Source organism: Copadichromis virginalis, linkage group LG10, assembly GCF_057382275.1.
Source record: "Copadichromis virginalis isolate Kocher_CV1m ecotype Utaka linkage group LG10, C_Virginalis_male_GT1.1, whole genome shotgun sequence".
NCBI classification, from domain to species: Eukaryota; Metazoa; Chordata; class Actinopteri; order Cichliformes; family Cichlidae; genus Copadichromis; species Copadichromis virginalis.
Window position 1 is genome coordinate 35,067,278 of NC_140627.1, and position 26,182 is coordinate 35,093,459.

The 26,182-nt window shown below is 48.2% G+C and overlaps 2 protein-coding genes across 2 annotated transcripts in view; both read right to left on the bottom strand.

Moving 5' to 3' along the window:
* Positions 1–173: 173 nt before the first annotated feature.
* Positions 174–1,747, bottom strand: ndufa2 (NADH:ubiquinone oxidoreductase subunit A2). The gene is made up of 3 exons (XM_085471262.1): positions 1,578–1,747; positions 445–551; positions 174–359 (listed from the first exon to the last, which is right to left on the bottom strand). The coding sequence occupies exons 1-3, from the start codon at positions 1,679–1,681 to the stop codon at positions 268–270; spliced, it is 303 nt and encodes a 100-aa protein (XP_085327388.1). The 5' UTR covers positions 1,682–1,747; the 3' UTR covers positions 174–267.
* A 2,138-nt stretch (positions 1,748–3,885) lies between these two features.
* LOC146700991 (A disintegrin and metalloproteinase with thrombospondin motifs 2-like) overlaps positions 3,886–26,182 on the bottom strand; it is a 28,343-nt gene continuing 6,046 nt past the window's right edge. Inside the window, exons 3-25 of the mRNA XM_085471187.1 lie at positions 22,096–22,276; positions 17,068–17,159; positions 16,900–16,983; positions 16,077–16,160; positions 15,655–15,808; positions 15,352–15,457; positions 14,251–14,394; positions 14,010–14,142; positions 12,136–12,249; positions 11,543–11,688; positions 11,377–11,466; positions 11,212–11,294; positions 10,143–10,276; positions 9,819–9,942; positions 9,184–9,264; positions 8,931–9,100; positions 8,680–8,839; positions 6,959–7,091; positions 6,670–6,880; positions 6,458–6,587; positions 6,293–6,367; positions 5,254–5,437; positions 3,886–5,005 (exon numbers count right to left, since the gene is read on the bottom strand). Of these exons, the coding sequence (XP_085327313.1) occupies positions 4,258–5,005; positions 5,254–5,437; positions 6,293–6,367; positions 6,458–6,587; positions 6,670–6,880; positions 6,959–7,091; positions 8,680–8,839; positions 8,931–9,100; positions 9,184–9,264; positions 9,819–9,942; positions 10,143–10,276; positions 11,212–11,294; positions 11,377–11,466; positions 11,543–11,688; positions 12,136–12,249; positions 14,010–14,142; positions 14,251–14,394; positions 15,352–15,457; positions 15,655–15,808; positions 16,077–16,160; positions 16,900–16,983; positions 17,068–17,159; positions 22,096–22,276 (3,561 nt within the window). The 3' untranslated portion in view covers positions 3,886–4,257. The remainder of the gene's footprint in view (positions 5,006–5,253; positions 5,438–6,292; positions 6,368–6,457; positions 6,588–6,669; positions 6,881–6,958; positions 7,092–8,679; positions 8,840–8,930; positions 9,101–9,183; positions 9,265–9,818; positions 9,943–10,142; positions 10,277–11,211; positions 11,295–11,376; positions 11,467–11,542; positions 11,689–12,135; positions 12,250–14,009; positions 14,143–14,250; positions 14,395–15,351; positions 15,458–15,654; positions 15,809–16,076; positions 16,161–16,899; positions 16,984–17,067; positions 17,160–22,095; positions 22,277–26,182) is intronic.

The following is a 26,182-nucleotide window of genomic DNA, read 5'->3' on the forward strand; positions in this document are numbered from 1 at the left end:
AACTCGTTTTAAACCCACTAAGAGCAAATTAAACTTCTTATTGCTAATTTCAACATAAACAGCCTGTGAAATAATCTGACTTTAACTCGGGAAAAACTTTGGATGTGTCAATAAACTCCCAGTAAACCCACAGAAGCCCTGCTGATGGACCCAGTGACCTCACAGTAAACAGAGACCTTCACATGTTCACTTTATTCACATCAGCACATTTACAGAAACAAAAACAGGTGAGTGAATGGACTGAACCACTGCGGGCTCAGACGGGGGTCAGGGCTTGGACTGAGCCAGAGTCTGCAGAGCTTTGGCCACCTGATCAGCTGACATGTTCTCCACGGAGACGCTCGTCTCTTTCCCAAAATCTGAACAGAGACAGGGATCAATAACAGGTCAATACACAGGTGACGCATCTGAGTGTCCCGTGATGCGGAGCGTGAGGGGGCTCACCGTATCGGGCCCAGAGCCGGGCCTGGACTCCAGAACACTCCCGGATCAGGATGGGGAATTCCGGGTTGGACCTCTTCAGGGTCACGTAGTTCTGCTCCACAAACTCTCTGAAACACAGGGGGGAGGGGGGAAGGTCAGCTGACCTGTGACCTCACAGCAGGAGCCTCACCTGTCTGAGTTTCACCTGAACAACTGTTTATTAATCCCACATGAAGTGATGATGTCACAGAGACATAAACAGTGACAGCATAGATGACACTAATCAACGTACGCCGAGGCGTCCGCTCATCAGACGGCGTCCTCTGCAGGACGTTCAGTCAGAGGGACCCTGAACCTGCAGGTGAACTACAACAAAATGAAAAATAAAGCATGGCCGCTGTTTATTCATCTGCTCATCATTATTCTGTTACTAATGAACGGATTGATCCATAAATCAATACTCTGTCACGTGTCAGTGTTTCCCTCACATGACCAGATTACCAACAGTCTGCGTGCTCTTATTTTGAAGGGTCAGTCCCTGCTAATGGGCAGCGAGGAGCTGAAGGAGCTCCTTAATCTGACCTCCAGCTCCTCGTCTCCTCCATAACCTGACTCCTGCTGCAGGTCAGCTCTCTCTCCTCAGCTAATCACAGCGTGACGATGATGAAATCTCCTTCACCTTCATCTGTCTGTGGTCCCGTGGGTTCACACGGGTCACAGCCGTGAGTCATACTGTGATCATGGATCCCGAGTGGCCGGCTCAGGTGTGTGTGTGTGTCACTGCGCAGACTCAGAGGTCTCCACCATGAACAAACATCTGGAACATAAACTACATAAGACTCACAGCTGAACATCTGCAGGAGCCAGGGCTTCTGTCCAGATGTGAGTCAAACCTCTACCTCCGTGTGTTTCCTTTAGCAGCGTTGTTGTTTACTGAGCTGCTGCTCTCATCTCTCTTTATGAGTCTTCACGTGCTCAGACACATTTATCCTGACAGCACTCACAGGGGTCAAACCTGCAAACCTCTCACTGTAAACCCGAGTCCGCGACGCTGTTAGCCGCTAGCTGTTAGCCGCTAGCTGTCCTTCGCTAATGACCGCTCTGTAAAACCATCACCGGCTCTTCTCGCCTCAGCAGCCCGGCTCTGAGCTCACCTGGCCCCCTTACTGGCCGCGGAGGTCTGGCAGAGATGCAGGCGGATCTCTCGGAGGTTTTTACCCAAAGTGGAGCCCAGACTCCTCACCACGGCGGCCGCCATCTTAGCTTCCTGTCAAGGACGAAGTGTGTCACTGCAGCCCCGAGTTTATCCTGACAGGAGCAACGTTCAACCCCGAGTTTATCCTGACAGGAGCAACGTTCAACCCCGAGTTTATCCTGACAGGAGCAACGTTCAACCCCGAGTTTATCCTGACAGGAGCAACGTTCAACCCCGAGTTTATCCTGAGAGGAGCAACATTCAACCCTGAGTTTATCCTGACAGGAGCAACATTCAACCCTGAATTTATCCTGACAGGCGCAACATTCAACCCTGAATTTATCCTGACAGGAGCAACATTCAACCCTGAATTTATCCTGACAGGAGCAACATTCAACCCCGAGTTTATCCTGACAGGAGCAACATTCAACCCCGAGTTTATCCTGACAGGATCAACAATCAACCCTGAGTTTATCCTGACAGGAGCAACATCCAACCCCGAGTTTATCCTGACAGGAGCAACATTCAACCCCGAGTTTATCCTGAAAGGAGCAACATTCAACCCTGAGTTTATCCTGAAAGGAGCAACATTCAACCCTGAGTTTATCCTGACAGGAGCAACATCCAACCCCGAGTTTATCCTGAAAGTAGCAACATTCAACACTGAGTTTATCCTGACAGGAGCAACATTCAACCCCGAGTTTATCCTGAAAGGAGCAACATTCAACCCTGAGTTTATCCTGACAGGAGCAACATTCAACCCTGAGTTTATCCTGACAGGCAGACACTGTTTTGAGTGGTTTCTCTGGTCGTTTATTACAAACAGTTAGCTCTTAAATAAATTCACAAAGTATCTCAAATCATATGTCAAATAACTCAATTATGTTTCACAAGATTTTACTATTTTAATGATCCATAATGGTGAAAAACACCTTTAAGCACAGATATATTTTATTTTAAATGAACCTGAGCTGCTGTTTCACTGCAGATTAAAGACTGACGACTGATGTCCACACATCAGTCAGCAGGTGTGTGATGTTGCTCTGGCCAGCAGGGGGGCGTTCCCCAGACCCCCTGTGAAGGACTCTGATCATCAATCAGTTATCAGTTACAAAGAGATCAGTTAGTAACATCAGCCGTGACATCAGCCGAGATGACTGTGTCTGACGGAGGATCGGATCAGGACAGGGTGGAGTTCCTGTCTGTGGTTGGGGATGCTCTGGTGGAGGTCTTCTCTCTGCAGAGCTGCCCAGTCTCAGCAGTCTGGGAACCACAGATTCATGTTGGGGATAAACTGGTGAACAGTGGACGGACACGTGACTGCTCTGGTTATGAACGTGACTGGTTCCAGAGTGATTTTTACATTCTGGTAGAAAGAGGAGGGATGTGAACATCTAACTTACTTTTTCTTTTCTGATCTGATAATTCATTTTTTCTGTTTCTGTGTTTCTTTTGTTATATTTGGGTTTGTGGGCTGTTTGTGTCTGACCATCTGTTCCCAGGCTGATGTTCTTCATCGTCCTGAAATGACTCACGCTGCTCTGAGAACACATTTACTCACAGTTTAGTCTCGGTGGACCCGCGAGCGGGTTTTTATGTTTTGATTGTTTTCTGGAGGAGACGGAGGGACAAACACAGAAAGTCGAACCATGTGTGACGTGTTTTCAAAGCAGTCAGCTTTTTCCACTGAGCGCTCCCAAACACGAAGCAATTCATCTGATCTGGATTCAGTTTGATGTCCCACAGACTGCAGCTGGAGGAGAGTTTACCGGCAGAAAAATATCTGCGACAGCCTGAAGACACGAGACACAAACAGAGATCTGATGCTGATCGTATCCAGCATGAAGTCGCACGCGTCCTACAGGACGATTAGCTTTAACCAGCACCGACATCACCGACAGCATCTCAAACACTGAACAGAACGGTTAGACTCCTGCACACAAAGTCATCTATGGTGCACCTCTGTGAAGGCCCCGTCAATGCTGAACCATATCTGCAGGTGCAGGAGCAACATCTGCTTCCATCCCCAAACAGCACTCCAGCAGCACGGCTCCAGACTGACCTGAGAACAGGCCACACCTTCACTGCAAGCATCTGCAGCCTCATGAAACCAAAATACAACAAAACAGATGCTGAGATCAACACCAAGGAAACATCAGGTTTCAGCTCAGAGGGGACAGCATGAGACGCTGTTTATCAAAATCAATAACACTGATCAGTTTGTTCCTGTGCTCTCGGTTTCTATTAAAGGATTCACTGCTTTTATTTTCATGGTAAAAACAGGGCTGGATTTTATTTTGACTTCACAAACAGAAATCATCAGTCGAGTTTCAGAGAAGACAAAAGCACAAAATGTTCCTGACACCAGAAAGCGTGAACGTGATCCAGATGTTCATGATTCAGAGGCACAGCAGCAGCTGGATGAGACTTTATTCAGAAACAGGATTATTGGTACAAACATCATGATGGTGAAACAGACCCGGGGCCTTCTGAGGATCGCGTCCACGCTCACGCCTCTCGTGGACGAAGGCCGCTCCGAGCACAGGTGGAGGTTGTTTCAGTCTGTTTCTCATTAGCGTTAGCAGGAAGTGCGACGTCGCACGTGTCGGGACGAGCAAATGGCCAGGGGAAATCTGCGCTCAGTGCTTCCTGTCAGTCCGGCTCGCTCTGATGCGGCTTTGCCGCCGCAGAAGGTCCTGCCGTCGTTTCTCGTTCAGGAGCTGCTGGATGCGTTTGTTATGCGTTCGCTCGTGGACCTGAGGCATCCGCGGCACAAAGTAATTCTGCTGTCCTCGGCTAACGTCGCTGTCAAGTCCGACGATCTGGTACTGGACCTCGTCCACCGAGTTGTTCTCTTTCTTTGATAGCGAGAAGAAGGACGATGAAGGTAGCTCCGGTTCAGCTTCGGTCAGGTTGACTTGACTTTGGAGGCTACGCCCTCCTGAGGATGTGGTGTCACCAGGATCAGGCGATGATGTGGTGGAGAACTCTGGGATGGCAGAAGTCCAAACCAGCGCCGGCGTTTGGTCTTCAGTGTCAACAGTCTCCATGGTAACAGCAGCAGGGGGCATTGTGGGAGAATTCTTCCTGAACACATGTGTTGGAGCAGTTTGTGTGGTAATAGTATTACTGTCAGTGGTGGTTGGAGTACCCGGAAGCTCATTCAGGCCGGAGGAATCCTCGTAGGAAGAGTACTCGCTGTACTCATCATAATCCACGTAGACAAAGTCACCGGTGCTCCGTCTGGTTGGGGGTGGAGTTACAGTGAAGCTGCGCGTCAGGGTGGTGGTGATGATGTCACGAAAGACATCACTGATGGCACGGCTGCTGTCGGACCAGGTGGAGGTGAGCGCTGACGTCATGATCTCTGTGGTCAACCTCCAAGAACTAAAAAGACAAAAACAGAGTTCAGGTCTATGGCCCCGCCCTAAACCCGCCCCTGCTTCCTGCTTTAAATGAACACTTCAGTGTAAAGCCAATCAGCAGTTTCACGGTCAGCTCACTCCTGCTCTACACTTTTATTTTCAGCTTTGTCGATGTATCACGCGTTTGTCTGACTGCAGGTTTTGCTCTGTTTGAGACTGGGACTCAGTTATATCTTTCTAAGACTCCTTTTGTTACCCGTCATGTCTGACCTGCTGTTCTCCGTCGGTGTGATGGTGCCACTGAAGTTGCTGGAGATTCTGGATTTCGTGGCATTGTTGAAGTTATCCTCACTACAGGACTTGCAGCACATCTGGCGGTATCCGATGATAGAGCAGTACCGACTCAGCACCTCCATTCGACAGAACGCCGAGCGGTCGCCGCGGCACGGCTGCCCTACAGACAGAACAGTAGGACGGTGTGAATCCTGACACGTAAGACCTCAGCTACAAGTTTAACTTCAGTGGTTTGATGGGTTAGTGTGATCCTCAGAGATGTGTTAAGACACAGCAGAAAGACACGAAGCAGAAACTGTGATAGGCTATAAACAGTAAAATAGCAAACAGGAGAAATGTAAACAAAAATAAGAGAAGGGGACTGAAAGTGCGAAAGAGCTTTGAAGTGGTGCAAAGAAAGGACTTGGACTGAACTGAATCTGTGAGTGTCCTGAGTGATGAGGGTTACTCATGGCTCACAATGGTGGGTGTGGGCAGGTAGTGTTTGTTAACAGTCTGACTGGTCCAGGTGAAGAAGCTGGTTGGGGCGATCGTGGCTCAAGAGTTGGGAGTTCGCCTTGTAATCGGAAGGTTGCCGGTTCGAGCCCCGGCTTGGACAGCCTCGGTCGTTGTGTCCTTGGGCAAGACACTTCACCCGTTGCCTACTGGTGGTGGTCAGAGGGCCCGGTGGCGCCAGTGTCCGGCAGCCTCGCCTCTGTCAGTGCGCCCCAGGGTGGCTGTGGCTATAATGTAGCTTGCCATCACCAGTGTGTGAATGTGTGTGTGGATGGGTGGATGACTGGATGTGTAAAGCGCTTTGGGACTAGTAAAGCTATACAGATACAGGCCATTTACCAGGCCATTTGAGTCTGGAGGTGTGCGACCTGACTGACCTGAGACACCGACCAGAGCATTGATTCTCAGCAAACAACAGGACAGAAACCCTCAGACTCAGACCACAACGTTCAGGAAGCAAGAGAAGAAGACGAGGACGTAAAGACAGACGGCAGACAGAGCAGGAGTCAGAGCGCTTTACTTGAAGAGATCTTTGGAGCCGGGAAGCTGGGGTTGGACCTGGACAGCCACTGAATGATGGCATTCTTCTGGTCACCTGCAGGGAGAGCAGCAGCACTGTAATTCCCAGCATCCATCCTTTTCCTCATTGCAACAAATGTACGGTACATGACTGGTCAGTGCCTACCACCGCAGGGCGGAGCCAGGCAGGTGCGTGTCGTGATTGGCCGAGGCTCGCTGCAGTTTCCAGCTGAACTCTCGGGATTGGAGCACGCGACCTGACGCTCCTGAGTCCCGTTCCCACACGAGACCGAACACTGCGTACACAGAGGGATCGATCAGACTGATCAGGTATTGATCTGTGGACATGTGCAACTCCTGATAAACGGATCTTCATACCGGAGTCCAGGGCCCGGCTCTCCACACAGCGGGGCAGGGGAAGCGGTTACAGGGTTGTTTAGTCTCTGGTCGGTCATCGCCGCAGAGCCTGCTATGCACAGAGTGCCGCTGCTGCCCCCTGGGGGAGTTCTGCAGGCAGCTCACCCAGCGACGCTGCCACCCAGTCTGACCGCAGGAGGAGCTGCAGTCCTCCCAGTCTCCGGTCACCCAGCTGAGGGGAAGACATGCATCAAAAGAAGAAAAATGACTGGGTGACTGTGGGTGTGTCACGTGACCTGTAGCATGTTACCGTGCCGGGCTGCAGGCCTCGGGGTTACAGCTGCGGCTGATGGCTCTCGGTTTGCTGATAGTGGAGCAGAACATCCTCTGAACCATTTTCCCATCAGCCTTCCTCCTGCAGCCGAACCTGGTGTACTGTTTTCCTGAAAACAAGGAAACATGACAGTCAGTGGTGGTCCTAGGCGAACTCTCCCCCCCACACACACACACACATGCATAAAACATATTAAAGATTGTACATTGACATAAAACTGATGTCAATGATACGGTTAGCGCCCAGTTAGCTCCTAGCATTTCTCAACAGCTCTGCCTCCTTTTCGACTACCGGGACATTTAAACAATGGATAATCCGTATACAAAGAAATTCATGCTTTTCTCCTCAACAGAGAGCGTCCCCCGATTGAGCAACAGCGCCGTAAAATAAGAAGAATGGCGCCGAATTACAGAGTTAATAATGCAGACTTTGTAATATCTCACGTGTAGATTCATCAGCCAGATGAAGTGTTTACTGACAACTGACAGTGATAGCGCACATCATCATCACTATTCCAACAATCCTCTCCTCACAGACGAGCATAAACACACTCGACTATCACTAAATCAGATTTAACACACGTTTGTAATGACGCTAATTCAGTTTACAATAGGGTTCATTTGCTCAGTCAGCAGGTGGCGGTATCCTCGTACACTGGGGAGTAAACTGCCATTAAACGAACAGAAGAAGAAGAAAACCCTGCACATGCGCGGTACGGATCGGGGAGTCCTGATCCGTATCTATCTTTTTAATTTTCGTTTTTGTCTACATTATATTGAAATGTTTCATTATTTAAGAGATACTTGTTATTCTTAACATCTTAACAGATACTCTGACCTGTAACTATCGTAAAACGCTTCGACCGGAAGTAGAAACCTTTGGCGCATGCGGAGTACGGATCAGGTTTCCGGTACGGATCGGGTAGTGACAGGGCCTGTGACATTCCCAGTATGTGCTGGCTGATGTCGGGGCAGCATGAGTACGAGCAATTTATTTATTTTTTGCCGATGCCCGTGATGCCGCCTCCCACCAAGATGCCGCCCCGAGCAACCGCCCATGTCGCCCGTATCAAAAACCGCTACTGATGACAGTTAACTGAAGTACGCCACAGCTGTTAGCTGTTAGCTGTAAGCTATTAGCTGTTAGCTGAGCTGTGTACCTCAGAGACAAGAGAGCCGATTCATGACACTGAGATATCTTAGGCTTGGCTCATACTGGCAGGAAGGCCTGGACCTACATCAGCAGTTGGTCCAGTTGAGAAGCCCATGTAGTTAAAACAATGGGAGGCACACACATTTCACCTCTGACGACAGACTCAGACCTTTGACCTTTAAAGGGGAATGCTGGGAAATCACACGGAGTACCATTTTTTCTGGTGTAGTCAGGAAGTCTGTAAAGCGTAACAGATATCTGGACTTCTTGGCTGTTAGTAAAATAAATCTTGTTCTTTGCTCACAGATTATAGATATGTAGAAACATGTTTATAGAGGAATACGCCTCAGTGAGCAGGAAAGAACTGAGCTCAAGGCCTAAAATCATTATTTATCCCTCTTTCTGCAAAAAAGTCCATGTATTCCCAAATTAAGACGACATAATAAGGCAGAACAGAAGAGCTGGGCTGACTCAGAGAAGGTGTAGAAGATGGATGATGGAGTATCGAGGAGTTGAAGTTCTAATGTTTGGAGATTCTCAGGTACCTCCTCCACAGGGTTTGGAGCAGTGCGACCACTTCTTCAGGGCCCACTCGTAGAAGATGGCGTCCTCCTGCACCAAGTTGGACTCCAGCGAGGACCGCAGGCGATCCTGGATGATGTACTTATAGGACACCGTCACCTTTGAGTCGCCATGAGAACGGACCTGACGGACAGGAGACAGCGGGGTGTTGGTAGTTCTGGTTTGTGTTAGACACACCGTGGACACTCTGGGCTTCACACACCGATGGACTTACCATGAGCACGACTCCATACTTCAGCGGCCCGGTGGTCTGGATAGACTCCTCCTCTTCCTCTTCAGTGTTCCTGTACTCCCAGGCCACGCCCTTTTCAATCACCACTCTGGATTCTGGGAGCTCGTGTTCGTCATTGAGGAAGAGATGACCTGTGTCCTGGTTCTTCATGGCTGTAGCAGGAAACAGAAAGACAGGGTGTTTCAAGAAGACCAAGGAAAAATAGGAAATCCTTATGCGTGTTCTTGATTCTTACCCAGGATGTGAGGAGTCCCCTTGAACTCCTGGATCAGCAGGTGTCGAGCTCCTTTGGGGATCTCCAGGATCTTCAGGTAACCTGGAAACAATAATCATCCAATAATGAACCGTCCAATAAAGGATCAGGATTCATGCAGCAGGAAACATCAGGAGGGTGTGAACAAACATCTGAACCACCAGCCTGGTCCAGATAAACTTTCAACCTACCTGCAGTTCCTCTGGTGTCCAGCAGAGGCAGCAGTGAGTCAGTCCTCATAGACTCCCATGTTAAAATAAACATGTTTACAGCCGGATACACGGACTGTTCTGTTCTACACGGATAACTTAAACCTGTTTATAGCTCACCTGTTTAAATTATTTTAAGGCTTAAAGTCTGCATTATTGTGGGCGTGGCCTCTTTGACTGACAGGTGGATGGTGACACAGATGGCTGCAGCTGCTAGTTGTCTGTAAGATTGACCTGAACCGGACCTCTGGACCAGCCTCTGGGCTGTTGGAGCCCTTTGGAGCATTTTTAATGACATCATGTGACCAATAACGTGGCTGCTGTGACGTCACTGTACTAACAGAAGCTGAGCTGCAGGTTTGAGTGAATTTAAGCTTAAAACCAGAACTCAGTCTCAGCTCGGTTCACCTTGTTTCTTGGTGCTGCGGGTGAAGTTTCCTTTGACGATCTTACAGCTGGAGTTATCTCCTCCACACACTCCACATCGGTCCTCCTGCTTGTCTGAAGCAATCTGACCATCGCAGCCAACGTGCTGCAGGAGACGAGGAGAAGAGGAGAGGAGACGAGGAGAAGAGGAGAAGAGGAGAGGAGGAGAGGAGATGAGGAGAAGAGGAGTTGAGGAGAGGAGGAATGAGTCAGGACCACATTAAATAAAAGTTCACTGAAACAGTAAAACGTGACACAGTTCTTCAGTCAGAGGTCAACACACAGAAACTGAGACACAATAAAGACCTCACACTCTCCTCGGACGCAGACACTGTAGACGTCGTCATAGGAACATGGCGTCCCATCATGCACCATTCTTTTCATTGACACTGCGGCCGCCGTCTCCTTCGACTGACAGTACAGACGGCAGCGCTCGTCAGCTGTGACACACAAACGAGTCAGTGCAGGAGCTTCACATCATTCTGGAAACATCTGCTGACATCTGCTAACGTCTGCTCGACACTAAAGAGTTAAAGGGGGAGAGTTTTCCTCCAGCAGCAGATTCCTCACTGATGACTTTTACATGTGCGCACGCACACACACAAACACACACACGTTTCTATGTCTCTGTGAGGACCCTCAGTTACATAACGTATTTCCGAGACTATAAATCTGAAGCTGGAAACCTTGTCTGAATCTCCAAACAGGCCTTTAAAGGTTTGTCCTGAAGCGTCCTCACAGAGCACAAATCTGTCCACCAACGTCCTCTGAAGCAGAAACGTCCTCACTGTAGTGCAGCGGTCCCCAACCCCCGGGCCTCGGACCGGTACCGGTCCGTGAGTCATTTGGTACCGAGAGTTGAGGCTCAGGTGTGAAATGTTTGGTTTTCAGGGTTTTTATCGGTTTTCAGCGTTATTTTGTTATCGTTCTTATCGGTCTGTTCACGTGTGTTATGAATAAATCTTCTTTTTTTCGGTACCGGTACTAGTTTTATTTCGTTGTATTTATCCGCGACACCTTAAAGGCCGGTCCGTGAAAATATTGTCGGGCATAAACCGGCCCGTGGCGCAAAAAAGGTTGGAGACCGCTGCTGTAGTGGAGAGAGGAACCGTCCTGCTGCTCTATGTGGACAGGAGCCAGAAGACCTGCGTGTGTGTGTGTGTGTGTGTGTGTGTGTGTGTCTTTCTCTCTGTGTGTGTGTGTGTGTGTCTTTCTCTGTGTGTGTGTGTGTGTGTGTGTGTGCGTGTGTGTGTGTGTCTTTCTCTCTCTGTGTGTGTGTGTGTGTGTCTTTCTCTGTGTGTGTGTGTGTGTGTGTGTGTGTCTTTCTCTCTGTGTGTGTGTGTGTGTGTGTGTGTGTGTGTGTGTGCGCGCTCACGGTCAGGGTGTTGGTACGGCAGCCAGTGGTGTTTCCGCCCCTCGTGTTCAAAAACAGGGTTCCAGACTTTGCACTGATCCTCCCTGAAACACAATCAGAACATCACAGCTGCTCACTTGACCCCTGTGAGGAAGGGGGAGGGGCCGGGCAGGTAACAGCACTCACCTGAAGTCTGTCAGTGGGGGGCAGTTCTCTTGGCTGCACAGCTGGAACTCGTAGGTGTTTCCGAAGCAGGTGCGCCCCCCGTTGGCCGGACTGAGAACAGCGATGGGTTAGTCTTACTGATTGGCGCACCTGACGTGTGACACCACATAACTGACAGCTCACTCACATTGGGTTGTCACAATGTCGGGTCCGAAACCTGACCCCGCCCCCACATGTCCGGGAGCAGCTGCCATATGGACTCCACGACCCCCAGCCGCCATCTTGTCTCAGAAGGTTAGGGGTCAGCTTCATGCAGTAACCTCTGAAACAATGCTGCAACAGGAAGTTAGCGTTAGCGTAAAGACAGGAAGTACAGGAAACCAAACCAGCCATACTTGTTCAGTTTGTCTCTACCTGCCCTGTCATGAACTTTGACCTCTAACTGAGGCCCGTCTTTGATGGAGCCGTTTGGTTTTTTGCTTGGTGTGACTTACTGGGACGTGCACTCCTGAGAACACCTGTGAATAATGTTTCTCACTGCAGAATGAAGGAAATGATCTTATTCAGGTTCCCAGGCTGATGGGAGGCAGCAGTTGCTTCTCTGAGATCACTGGGGATGTTTTTCCTCTTTAGCATTGTGCTAACAGACACCTGAACACTGCAGACCTGCAAACTGCCCAAACTTGCATGATCAGGTGTGTTTGAACTGCAACACCTGGCTGCTACTTACCTTTTCATGTCCTATAGAAGCAGTAAGACTCAGCCTAAATCTGTCCTCACCTTCCCCGGCCCACACTTGGTCCCGTCGAGGGGCGGGCCTTTCTTGGTCTTACAGTAGAACGGGTTGTTGTAGTCGCTGCACCACAGCTGTTTGCAGGGGTCAATGTTCGTGTACTGCAGACACATGATGAGAAGGTCATTGGTTGCTGATGTCACAGGAAGCATGAACGTCATCACTGCTTCAGCCTTCAGAAACACTTCTGTCTGTTCCACATCAGAACACATTTAATCTTATTTCCTGAACATCAGGTCACATGACCATCTGGGAATCCATTGGCTATCAGCTACTCTGAGGATGAGCGCCAGTATCTCAGAGACTTCCTGTTCTCATCAGCAGACACTGTTTATGAAAGCAGACAGTTTAAAAAAAGATGAAAGCACGATAAGCATTTCACTGCATATCGTACTGTGTATGACTGTGTACGTGACAAATAAAATTTGAATTTGATTTTGAATTTAAAAGTGAATAAAGTAAACTTGTGGTCAGACAATGGCGGTTTGTCTGGGGTACTTCCTGTTTATCGCCTGCACCCAAAGCCCCACAAGCACCACAGAACCAGACATCTCATGTGTGGAGGTTATTACCGTGATAAAGAGAGGAAACGGACACATTCTCAGGCAGCGCGTGATGACGAGGGAAAGATAAAACCTCGTGTTGGCACCCTGCTAAGATTTCTCAGAACAGGAAACGTGGCGAACACGGCGGCGTGAAGAAACAACCAGCAGGTAAACATCAGCTCGGGGAAGCCTTCAATGAAGCAGCACTGTAAAGTTTTCTATGAGATGTCCAGATGTGAGCTGAGGCCAGCAGCAACATCTGCTGAGGATGTTAGCTAGGAGGTGACGTTACCGTGGAAACCGCTCTGGAGAGTGTTTAAAAGAAGCCGTCAGACGGATCAGCTGAGCTGAAGACTCGAGGTTTCCATCAGGACGCTGCAGTGAAGCAGCTTCCTTCAGTTCAGCTCTGATTGTTTTCCTGCTGGATCACATTTCCTCTCAGGATTTAAAACAGATTTTCCACCAGCCTCCAGCCCCTGTTTCCTCTGGCTGCTCCAGTTTGTTTTCCTCACAGAACACAAATGTTTACATCACTTCATCAAAGCCGGCTTCAGTTTCTCTTTTGGCTCGTGGGGAGCAAACTCTTTCATTAACGACTGTTAAACTGTTTTCTCTGCACTTACACTGACAACTTTGTTTTTTCTGCTTAAAAAACAACTTTCTGATAAGGAGACATCGTGTCAGTGCAACAACAGCCATCAATCATCTCCTGAGGTCTAATGTTCAGCTGGAAACTTTGGGTCCTGGCTTTCATCTGTAAGTACCACCCAGCTAAACACTGCTGCAAACCCAACAGTAACTGCTGATGGCAGCAGCCTCGGCCAGCAGAACAGTGGGACCCAGCATCAGCTCCAGTACAAACCCCGCCTTCCACCACGCTGATGCTCATGGTAAAAAATAAAAACAGTCGCTTATGAAACCTGCTGAAGCGTGGGCTGGTTCTCAGATGGGACCGAGGTAGAACATGTCCCACAACATGTGGAAAACGTGAAAGAGTGCAGATCCCAGCCGGATCGAGCACTGTATCAGAACAAGTCCGTTCCTCACGACCCAAACCCCCCAAACCCCCACAGCCACGGCTCAGAGCTGATTTAAAGAGACCTGCACAATATCAGGGAGACGTTTTTAGTGTTGGACCTGACTGGCACACTGTTCAATCAAGTTAAAAACCTAAATGAAAGTTATTGGAAAGATTAAGTATTTTCCTGTACCTGGTGTTTATGTGAGTTTTATATTGTTTCTCTCTTTTCTCTGAAATGTTTTCACATAATTTTATAAAGTTAATGCAAATATTTAGTACAGACAGATGGACGTACTGCGGTACAGAGACTGTATCCTGGTCCAAAGTCGAAGCGGCACTGTTGGTCCATGGAGTACTGGAAGCCCGGCAGCTGAGGCTGAGCCGGCCAGTTGTGGTTGAATGGGTCGTCACGCAGACAGTCGTACGTGCTGCAGGCACGCAAACCGAGCTCAGTGCATCAGGTTAAGACTTTAGTATTTCTGCTTTGTACATCAGCAACACTTAGTAGACGTTGTAGTATTATTCACAGTACTCACTGCAGGTACTTGTGCAGCTCCCTCCAGCTGCACCTCGACCAGTGGTAACGGTGGAAGGTGGCCTGAACCTGCGGAGACATGATGCTGCCCAAAGGCACGTCGTCACCGCAGTCATTCGCCTCGCCGTCATGTTGCATACCCAATCTGCATGGACGGAGAGAGACAGAGAATGAAGACAAACAGCAGGACGCTCACTGCAGTCAGTAACTACTGAATGTTGCACAAAGGCGTCTCTCCACACAGACGCCTGAGCACTGCGTGTGTTTCTGAAAACACAACACAGTGAACACGGAAACTGTCTCTGGTTTCCAGAAATGAGAACATGCGTCACGTTCGTGCGTCATGTTTGTGCGTCACGTTCGTGCGTCACGTTCGTGCAACACTTTTGTGTGTCATGGTCGTGTGTCACGTTCGTGCGTCACGTTCGTGCATCACTTTTGTGTGTCATGGTCGTGTGTCACGTTCGTGCGTCACGTTGGTGTGTCACGGTCGTGCGTCAAGTTCGTGCGTCACGTTCGTGCGTCACGTTTGTGTGTCATGGTCGTGCATGTCCATGCGTCACGTTCGTGCATGTTCGTGCGTCACGTTCATGCATGTTCGTGTGTCACGTTCGTGCGTCACGTTCGTGCGTCACATTCGTGCGTCACGTTCGTGCGTCATGTTCATGCGTCACGCTCGTGCGTCACGTTTGTGCGTCACGTTCGTGCATGTTCGTGCATGTTCGTGCGTCACGTTCGTGCATCACTTTTGTGTGTCACGGTCGTGCGTCAAGTTCGTGCGTCACGTTCGTGCGTCACGTTTGTGTGTCATGTTCGTGCATGTCCATGCGTCACGTTCGTGCATGTTCGTGCGTCACGTTCATGCATGTTCGTGCGTCACGTTCGTGCATGTTCGTGCATGTTCGTGCGTCACGTTCGTGCATGTTCGTGCATGTTCGTGCATGTCCATGCGTCACGTTCGTGCATGTTCGTGCGTCACGTTCGTGCATGTTCGTGCGTCACGTTCGTGCATGTTCGTGCATGTTCGTGCGTCACGTTCGTGCGTCACGTTCGTGCGTCACGTTTGTGCGTCATGTTTATCCTTAATGTTTGTGTGTCTCACAGATGTCCTGTTTCGTGTGCAGCTACAAAGGCCGAAGAAAATCCGTCCTCCAAGACGAGAACACAGCTGCGATGCAACTGGCATATGCCCGTAACTGGAGCGTAACCTGCAGACACACATGACAGGGTCAGAGGTCAAGGGTCATTTGCCATCTGGTACCATTGTTAATTCTACACCTGGTAATCAGTGTGGTCGGTTTTTGTAGTATCCTGCTTCAGACTTCAGTGGCCTGGATAACTGAGCACCTACACGGACATTGTGGTAGTAGTACTTCTAGCAGTATCAGTGGTAGTGGGGTATTACCCTGCATGCCGGTGGGGCCGAACTCCTGCCTGGTCAGGTAGATGGTGTGGTCGTGCTGCTCAGCGAGACTCTGCTCTCTGTGCTGGAGATACGACCATCCACATACGTTCTCCAAACTCTTCTGAGGATTCCCCACAGAGATCAGCTCCTGGGACTGATGAAACAGGACGGTGCTTGTTATTATTCCCACACATGCACCTCCTAACAGACAGGTAACCTCTCAAAGCCTGAGGGAAGAACACTGAACCGATTCAGCTGCTCAGACTGCCTCAGGCCTGAATTTAAAAGACCCACAAAATAGCACTTAATTATGATTTCTGCCCTGAAGACATCTTAAAACACGTTTTTCCTGAACAACTGGAACCCTTCATACAAAGGGCTCTGACCCGGTAGGTTAAGGAGTAGGACTCAGAGTTTGGTACCTTGGTTGGTGACAGCAGGGCGATTCTGACCAGGACAACGTTGATGTTGGCACCCAGTGAGTGGTCTCGATAGATTTCATTAACCTGGAGCAGACAAACATAGCTTTAAAGGAATCCTTACTGTGGTGGAGGCTTTCCTGATTTATGGTACAGTCACCATTTAAACTGGTGAGAGAGCAGAGAAGCATGGTTCACCATCGGCATGAATCAGAGCCCCTCCTGAATCCAAGCGTGACTTTACATTCAAGTAAACTCAGCCTTTATGCACTGCTGTTGTGTAATCCAACTCTAAATACACCATTAAACAGCTAATTATTACTTAGCTTAGCTAACAGTCATGTTAGCTGTTCAGTTAGCTGAATATGTGTCTAAGCTCTTACCTCAAACTTTTGACTGCAGACATTTCAGCTGTTTACAGTATGCATACTATGAGTTACCAGGCAGACTTTCAGCTGATCATTTCTCACATTTTTAACTAGCTACAACTATAACTCATGTTTCATGAGACATTCAATAATCTCTCACTCCTCCCTTTGATCAATGACCGGTCCTTTAAACATTCCTTTTAGCTCTTTCTTCAAAATTAACTTGATAAAATAATCTTGATTCTTTAAATAAAATATATTTTCTGTTGTTTTTCCACTTTAGGTAGCTGAATCCATCCACGCCCTCCCAGCTGCTGCAGATGTGACGTAAACAGCAATGTTGACACATCCTTGATTAAACTGGTTCTGCTCAGGACTGGTTTCCCTGGGCTTCTCTCCACTGTGTCCTCTCTATGGTTGACTTTATCCCTGAGCTGAGAATCTGTGTTTCCACTTACTATGTTCATCAGTGTCAGGAGATATTTCTGAATGTGGTCTCGGCCGTGGAAAAGAAGAACAGAATAATCCACCGCCAAGAAGACCTAGAGAGAGGAAAACAGAGCAAGAGTTAAAACGTTGAGTAAGCTCTGCCATCAGCAGCATATCATCTCTCACAGTCCACTAACCTCGATGTGAAACAGCTCCGCCTCCTCGATGTAGCGTCTCCTTCGAGTGGATCCTGAGGCCACGTTCAGGTTCAGGGAACCGAAGAGAGGACCTGGAGACAAACGAATGAACCATCACAGCCCTGAAAACCTCTCCATCAGTTTCTAAGAGTTCAAACACTCAGCGCTGGTTTAAATTTCTGTTTTATATAAATGTTGGAACCAACAGAGCTGAGTGTGTGTGTGTGTGTGTGTCTGTGTGTGTGTGTGTGTGTGTGTGTGAGTGTCTGTGTGTGTGTGTGTGTGTGTGTGTGTGTGAGTGTCTGTGTGTGTGTGTGTGTGTGTCTGTGTGTGTGTGTGTGAGTGTCTGTGTGTGTGTGTGTGTGTGTGTGTCTGTGTGTGTGTGTGTGAGTGTCTGTGTGTGTGTGTGTGTGTGTGTGTGTGTGTGTCTGTGTGTGTGTGTGTGTGTGTGAGTGTCTGTGTGTGTGTGTGTGTGTGTGTGTGTGTGAGTGTCTGTGTGTGTGTGTGTCTGTGTGTGTGTGTGTGAGTGTCTGTGTGTGTGTGTGTGTGTGTGTGAGTGTCTGTGTGTGTGTGTGTGTGTGTGTGTGTGTGTCTGTGTGTGTCTGTCTGTGTCTGTGTGTGTGTGTGTGTGTCTGTGTGTGTCTGTGTGTGTGTGTGTGTGTGTGTGTCTGTGTGTGTCTGTCTGTGTCTGTGTGTGTGTGTGTGTCTGTGTGTGTGTGTGTGTGTGTGTGTGTGTGTGAGTGTCTGTGTGTGTGTGTGTGTGTCTGTGTGTGTCTGTCTGTGTCTGTGTGTGTGTGTGTGTGTCTGTGTGTGTGTGTGTGAGTGTCTGTGTGTGTGTGTGTGTGTGTGTGTGTCTGTGTGTGTCTGTCTGTGTCTGTGTGTGTCTGTGTCTGTGTGTGTGTGTGTGTGTCTGTGTGTGTGTCTGTGTGTGTCTGTGTGTGTCTGTGTCTGTGTCTGTGTGTGTGTGTGTGTGTGTGTGTGTCTGTGTGTGTGTGTGGCTGTGTGTGTGTGTGTCTGTGTGTGTCTGTGTGTGTGTCTGTGTGTGTGTGTGTGTGTGTTAGTGTGTCTGTGTGTGTCTGTGTGTGTGTGTCTGTGTGTGTGTGTGTGTCTGTGTGTGTGTGTCTGTGTGTGTCTGTGTGTGTCTGTGTGTCTGTGTCTGTGTCTGTCTGTGTGTGTGTTAGTGTGTCTGTGTGTGTCTGTCTGTGTGTGTGTTAGTGTGTCTGTGTGTGTCTGTGTGTGTGTGTCTGTGTGTGTGTGTGTCTGTGTGTGTGTGTCTGTGTGTGTGTCTGTGTGTGTCTGTGTGTGTGTCTCTGTGTCTGTGTCTGTGTGTGTCTGTGTGTGTGTTAGTGTGTCTCTGTGTGTGTGTCGGTGTGTGTGTCGGTGTGTGTGTGTGTGTGTGTCTGTGTGTGTTAGTGTGTCTGTTTGTGTCTGTGTGTGTGTGTCTGTGTGTTAGTGTGTCTGTGTGTTAGTGTGTGTGTGTGTGTCTGTGTGTGTGTCTGTGTGTTAGTGTGTCTGTGTGTGTGTGTGTGTGTCTGTGTGTGTCTGTCGGTGTGTGTGTGTGTGTGTGTCTGTGTGTTAGTGTGTCTGTGTGTTAGTGTGTCTGTGTGTGTGTCTGTCGGTGTGTGTCTGTGTGTGTGTCTGTGTGTTAGTGTGTCTGTGTGTGTCTGTGTCTGTGTGTGTGTCTGTGTGTGTGTCTGTGTGTTAGTGTGTCTGTCTGTGTGTGTCTGTGTCTGTGTGTGTGTGTCTGTCGGTGTGTGTGTGTGTGTGTCTGTGTCGGTGTGTGTGTCTGTGTGTCTATGTGTTAGTGTGTCTGTGTCTGTGTGTGTGTGTCTGTCGGTGTGTGTGTGTTAGTGTGTCTGTGTGTGTCTGTCGGTGTGTGTGTGTGTGTCTGTGTGTGTCTGTATGTGTGTGTCTGTCGGTGTGTGTGTGTTAGTGTGTCTGTGTGTGTCTGTCGGTGTGTGTGTGTCTGTGTGTCTGTGTGTCTGTGTCTGTGTGTGTGTGTCTGTGTCTGTGTGTCTGTGTGTGTCTGTATGTGTGTGTCTGTCGGTGTGTGTGTGTTAGTGTGTCTGTGTGTGTCTGTCGGTGTGTGTGTGTGTGTGTCTGTGTGTCTGTGTGTGTCTGTGTGTGTCTGTCTGTGTGTCTGTGTGTGTCTGTGTCTGTGTGTGTCTGTGTGTGTCTGTCTGTGTGTCTGTGTGTGTGTCTGTGTGTGTGTGTCTGTGTGTCTGTGTGTGTCTGTGTGTGTGTCTGTGTGTCTGTGTGTGTGTGTCTGTGTGTGTGTGTGTGTGTCTGTCGGTGTGTGTGTGTGTGTGTCTGTGTGTCTGTGTGTGTGTGTCTGTGTGTCTGTGTCGGTGTGTGTGTGTGTGTCTGTGTGTGTGTGTCTGTCGGTGTGTGTGTGTGTGTGTGTCTGTGTGTCTGCGTGTTTGTGTGTCTGTCGGTGTGTGTGTGTGTGTCTGTGTGTGTGTGTCTGTCGGTGTGTGTGTGTGTGTGTGTGTCTGTGTGTGTGTGTCCTGCCATGTTTCCTGGGACAGCTCCAGTTTCCTCTCTGATTCTTTCCTCAGACCTCTCCATGGAGGTTATCGTGGTGATGACATGCTGCAGAAATCCACAGCTGGCTCCGCCCACAGCTGGCTCCTCCCCCTGCACAGACTCAGTGCAGCGTCCCTGCCTCCACGTGAGCAGCTCTTCAGCTCCAAGGTGGAGTTAGGACTGCAGCGGTGCTGAGGTTTGGGAGCTCATTCTTTGCCTTCATTCCTTCGGCTGCTCACAGCCTGGAGGTTTCCTTTGGAAACTGGACAGAGTCCAGGGATTTGGGATTTTTCCATTAAGTTTCCCGCAGTTACTCCCAGCATTCCCAAACACAGAGCGCTGTGACGATAAGTCCAGTTTAGCACGAGTGCTTCAGAACTCACCTCAGGCTTTATGATGCTCGCAGCCTCTGGGTTGTTTCTCTGGTGGTTTCATGGTTTGTTCATCGTGTTTATTTAAAGCATGAAGTTAGAAACACTCAGAGCTCACAGGTGAAACACTCACCTGGTTTCCTGCAGGTAAACAAAGCAGATCTACACCAACAAACTCAGCTTAGAGTCCCCGTCCCCAGACATGTGACCTAACAGCAGTCGGAGATCTCTCAGTCCTCAAGGTACTCATATGTACCTGAACTCAGCATGTGCCATCTCGATGCACACTCAGGCATCCAGGTAAGTGAAGCTCCAAAAGTTGATTCTGTTCATCTGGATGTTTTCAGTGGGAGAAACGTTTCGTCATCATCAGGTGACGTCTTCAGTCTCAGGTGACTGCAGGTCTCCAGCCTCATAAACAGGACATTTGCATAATGACTGAAACCAGCTTCATAATTATGCAAATTCTCATAACCATCGATCAACAACCATCGATCAACAACCACCGATCAACAACCACTATCTTTACTTGAGTAGCTGTTTTTCTGACCACTTCGTGCTCACATTGTCAGAACAAGCTCGGTAGCGTCATGTGTCTCACTCATTCTCAGGTAACACTAAACTCAAATGAAGCTTCATTACTGAATTCCTGATTACAAAAACCAAGAAAGACACAAGAAACCCAACCTGAGAGAGCAGAGAGGAAACCCCGGGAACACAGCCCGACATCATCCAACTCAGTGGTTCCCAGACTTTTTTGCTAGCCCCCCCCCCCTTTGTTTTACAAGAAAAATGTTTACCTTTTTTGCGTCACGCAAAAGGTATGTGCCTTTTTTCACATCACGCTGTGGCCACGTTATTGTTTACATGAGATGAATTGCAGATTCTGTCTCTATCTTATTTTGTTTTCTATTTTGTGTCTATCTGCAGGTTTTACACGCAGTTACTGTCCCTCCATTTACAAAGGCAGAGGCATCACGGTGGGATTATTTTACGTGTAGTTGTTTTTTCCTGTGTAACAATGTTCAACATTGATATCAATACACTTTTCAAAAAATGCAAAATGTGTTCAAAAACATAAACAGCTGTGGGATCCTGTTAGTCTGTGATTTGCACCAGGGGAACAAATCGTGGCAGGATCAGCCTGATGTTATTTGTATCCTGCTGTAACTTTACTGTATAAAGAGCAAACATCTCCAACATGTCAGGAGCAGTTAGTCATTACAACAAGTGTTTGTGAACTAAAAATCAAGAATGTGGGATCCTGTTTGTCCGTGATTTAAACAGCCCAGCGCTGCTCCCGACGCAGGGAAAATCAACCCCGCAGGGAGACCTACCTCTGCACCTGTGCAGGTGAAGCCAAAGGGCAGATTTGCTTCACCATGTTTTCTAGTCTTTGGCTTAGAATGAAGTTGGTTTGGAAACATATTCAGCGATGCTTCATGTCCTGCTTTGCGTTTGTGGAGGCGCCGTGCTAGCAGTGTCCAAGCCTTGCTTTCTCTCTTTTTGCCTTCTCATACCGCGCCCCCCCTGCCATGGCTCTGTACCCCCCCGAGGGGGCGGGCTCCACACTTTGGGAAGGTCTGATCTAATTGAACATGATGCACACAGGACAAGTGACTGTCAAAATAAAACAGGAAGTGACAAACACACCGATACACATGTACTTGAGAGGCCAAAGCAACAATAGAGACAAAGCTGACTACACACAAGAGATAACACAGAAACCAGACATGGGAGAGACCAGACGCCAGGAAAGACGAACAAGATCAAAACATATGCAGGCAAAGATCCAACCTGACAACTACAACATCAAACAGGAAACACTGACTATAAAACCCAGGATCATGACACTTTTGGTTTAACAGACTTCATTTTACGTGACTTCAAACATCAAACACATAACAGGCTGTTTGTGTGTTAATCACACGGGGGCGTGGCATGGAAACAGACCTGAGTGTTTGCCTGCTTCTCTGTGGGACTCTGTTTTTATCTGTTTTGTTTTTGCCACAGAACGACAGCAGTGTGCGTCAGCATCGAGCTTGCTCTGCAGAAGAGGAGCGAGCATGAAGCGAGGAACGCTTTTAAGCGTCAGCTAATCTGAAATGCAGCGTTTCAGTCTGAGTCTCACCTTGGACGAAGTCATCAGCTGTGTGATTGACAGCTGAGTTCTTCTTCACGGCCGAGGAGCGATAAATGATGTGCCGCCGCCCCTCCTCCTCCACCTCCTCTTCCTCTCCTCCTCCTCCCAGCCTCCATCGATCCAGCGGCTCGATGAAAAACTCCTCCTCGCCGGTGCGGATCATCCCTGCCTGGGAGACACGAGAGCGTTAATCTGAGCCAGCATTAATCAGTCTGAACGATTATTATTACAGCATCAGTCAGCAATACTTCAGCGTTTTTACAGTATCATTGTTCCAGAGACCGATGCAGTGAACAGTGAGGGTCAGATTACTGCCTTGCCCAAAGGAAACACCTGAAGAGGAACAGGTGATACCAGTAAAACCAATTAAACACCTGGAATGAAACAGGTGAGCCAACAAGTGCCAGGAAGGAACACCTGGAGGACTCAAAGGAGCTTGGAAAGAAAAGCGTCTGGACTTCTTTAAGTTGCTTGAAGACGTTTCACCTCTCATCCGAGAAGCTTCTTCAGTTCTAAGGTCAAATGGTGGAGAGTCCCAGATTTAAGCCCTGTGGGAGTTTCCCCCCCCCCCTCAAAGGGGGACAAAAGGACCCCTGATGATCCTCTACCTTCACAGACATCTGGAGGAATCAGATGATAAAACTGAAGAGCAGAGCTCACAGCTGTGCTTATGAGAAAGTAAGAACGTGTCCATCAGATAAAGACTCCGTGGGTCTGTCCCACTGCACAGTCACGTCTTTTATTCGTCAGGTTTGGTCCACTGAAGGTGTGTTTTTGTAACGCCAGGTGACGTCTTATTTTTGACGTCTAGCGTCGTCTCTATGACCTCAGTGTGTGGCCTATTTAGAGTCCAGATGTGGTCGTGGTGGATGTCTTTTCAACGACAAACTTAGACTCATTGTAGACGTCGTGCTTCTACGTGTGCAGGAACTGTAGTCCTGTGTTTCCAGAGGGAGGAGGACTTGTTGCTGTAGAGCATGGCTATTCAACTAAGAAGTTAGTTGGGCCAGATTTTCAAACCGAGGAATTTATCTGGGCCAGATATTTTTTTGCAGCCAGTAAGCAGCAGATCATGATCAATTTCAAACCCACACAACTGTATTGAAAAACAAGTAATTTTTTTTATTCCTTTTCCCCCTGTAAATCTGGTGACCTCTCACAAATGCACACCAAAAGGTCCATTTAAAAAGGGAGCTATAACTAAACTATTTTTTTGCACATTTGAAATAATAATATTAAAAAAAACATTTTGATAATTCCCTTTCAAATTAAAATAAATATTTTGCTGACCACTCACTTTTCCTGCCATGGATGGAGCCCCATCCGTCACAAGTATACAGACACGCTTCATATCCATTTTCCTCAAAAAGAGCTGAAATCTTCTCAAACATTATTTTGCCAGCTGTGTGTCCCTCTAACGCAGGGCTCTAGAGTGCGACCAATTTGGTCGCATTTGTGACCAAATCTTTCAGTGGTGCGACTAAAAAAAATATTTGGTTGCACCTGTGCGACCAACTGTTCGGGTAGCAAAAAAAAAAAAATCTGCAACCTTCCCTGTGGTCAGCAACAGACACACATTTTGCCCCTAACTTTAATACTTTAATTGGACTAAACCAATCAGAGATAGTCAGGGGCGGGACCTCTCTGATTGGCCGTGGTCCAGTTGAAAGTGCAGGTGGAAGTGGGAGGTGAGTAGCTTGAATAAAGCGATATCAATTCATTAAATCCTGAATCGACTTTTAAATATAACTGTGTTTTGCCAGAAACACCAGATTCTCAGATTAAAGCTCACAAAACCATTTCAACAACAACCAAACAGCAGATGAGAGCAGGTACACGGACTCCACACAAAGACGTAAACACAGAGCGGACGCATCAGAATCAGCTTTGTCTTTCTCGGCTTTCTCACCCGACGGCCCGCAGACGGACACGCTGTCGGAGCTCAGCGATCCTGATGCGTCCGGTCCGCGCTGTGATTACGTCTTTTTGCGCTGATTCTGAGCTGCAGGTTTTGTCTCTCCAACCAAAATCCACCGAGCCAGCAGCAAAAGAAGCAGCAAACTGCGCTTCACATTTGATCAGTGTCGTCATGAATTTTGCTGTTTTGCTTCCACGACTATTAAAATCACACTCCATGCACAGCTAGCTCTCTCTCTATCTCTCTCTGTGCTTCAAGAACAGTTTCCGTCTCCAATCTCTGTTTTCTGTATTATTCATTCGCTCATTACCCACCAGTCTACTGTTGTTCACAGCGCTGTGGCTGCTGTCTTTTTCTTTCTTCACTTAAATGACCTCGGACAAGAAAGCCTGTTTTTTCTGTTGTTCAATACTGAAGAAATTTTAACTTTATATGCAGAACATTGTAGAATATTTTTAAGGTTATCTGCTATAAAAAGCCAGACCAGGAAAATCTCCTTCATGTTTTTCTGTTTTATTCTCAGTTACTTTCACACAAAGGCATCTGCTGTGATGTTCACAATTCTGATGAAGTCAGTGCTGATAAATGATCAGAATTATAATATTTCTGACTGTCTGAGGCCAAGTTGAATCGAATCGGGACTTTGAAAACCGGAATCGAATGGATGATAGAAATCAGTGATGATACGCAGCCCTATGAGCAGCCTGGGCACGACAGACGTGGATGCAGCTGTAATAGGAAAAGAACTATTGCTAACTTTTCTGTTAAGGCCTGATCCTTCTGAAATTCATAGCCAGTGCTCTGACGCGGTGTCATCAGTCTTTGAATGCTGGAAAAGCACAGTGTATCCAGAAAAACACATTATATCAATTATTATAAAATCTGTGTGCGCCTAACTTTTGTGGCGGTACGCCTAACTTTTTAAAGTTAGGCGTACCGGTACGCCCATGGCAAAAAGTTAGTCTAGAGCCCTGCTCTAACGGTAGCAAGCCGAGCAATTTCCCATCCAAAAAAACGGACATATATGCACAACTGTGCATTATCAGTTCTGTCTGTGAACCCATCTCCTGCTATAGATATTACATCAGTTTTCCTCAGGTCATCTAACAGCATTTCAAACTCGTCTGACGCCAGAACTTCAACTCTACGAACTGTCTGACAGGGGTACGTTTTTTATAGCATATGTCACACTTACTTTAATTTTTTCATCACTTTTCACCGCATCCACCACGGCCAGCATGCAGTATTTCACTGTTTCAGAATCTGTGAAAGGCCTTTTCTTCTTCGCCAAGAAGCAAACACGAAGGGAAGCTGCTGCCGCTCTCTCTTGGACTGTACAGGACCCTCACCATGGTAGTACAACTCCGGTTGTAAGATTATTAAACTCGCAGTTAAACTGTACTTTTGCAGCCCTCTCCTGTGTCCGGACGGATGACGGCTGCACAGATTTCTTCGAGATCAATACTGGCGTGCGACAAGGATGCGTGCTATCCCCTTTCCTCTTCCTGTTGGTAATTGACTTCATCATGCGACGATCAGTTGACCAAGCTGGCATCGGTGTGCCCTGGCACGAAGCGTGTAATCTCACTGACTTGGACTTCGCAGATGACATCGCCCTGCTGGGCTCAACTCAGGAAGACCTCCAAAAGTTGACCGCAGCCCTGAAGAGGGAGGCGACGAAAGTTGGATTAAGAATCAGCGCCAAAAAAACCAAGGTACTCCGAGTTGACTATGCACGTGCCCGCATTCCTGTCATGATCAACCAACAACGTGCTGAAGAAGTGGAGAATTTTACATATCTTGGCAGCATCATCTCGAATGACGGGGTCTCTGATCGGGATGTCGACGCCAGAGTAGGGAAGGCAGTTGGTGTCCTGCGACGTCTCCAACCTATTTGGAACTCGACATCCCTGAATGTAAGGGTCAAGATCAGACTACTGAACTCTATCATCTTCCCTACTGCACTTTACGCTAGTGAAACCTGGCGCTCAACAAGTGCAATTATTCAACACCTGAATGTGCTTCAACAACGTGTCCTGCAGCGAATCCTGAGAATTTCCTACCGGGACCGAATAACAAATGAGGAGGTCCTACGAAGAGCAGGCACCCGCCCATTAGCCGATGTTGTTGCAGAAAGGCGCTTCCGCTTTGCGGGCC

Bases quoted from the DNA above. Each gene is read 5' to 3' on its own strand.
- ndufa2 (XM_085471262.1), bottom strand. From the start codon at position 1,681: ATGGCGGCCGCCGTGGTGAGGAGTCTGGGCTCCACTTTGGGTAAAAAC. The intron at 552-1,577 runs GTGAGCTCAGAG...CCTGTGTTTCAG, and splicing joins GCGGCCAGTAAGGGGGCCAG to AGAGTTTGTGGAGCAGAACT. The intron at 360-444 runs GTGAGCCCCCTC...GTCTCTGTTCAG, and splicing joins CCGGCTCTGGGCCCGATACG to ATTTTGGGAAAGAGACGAGC.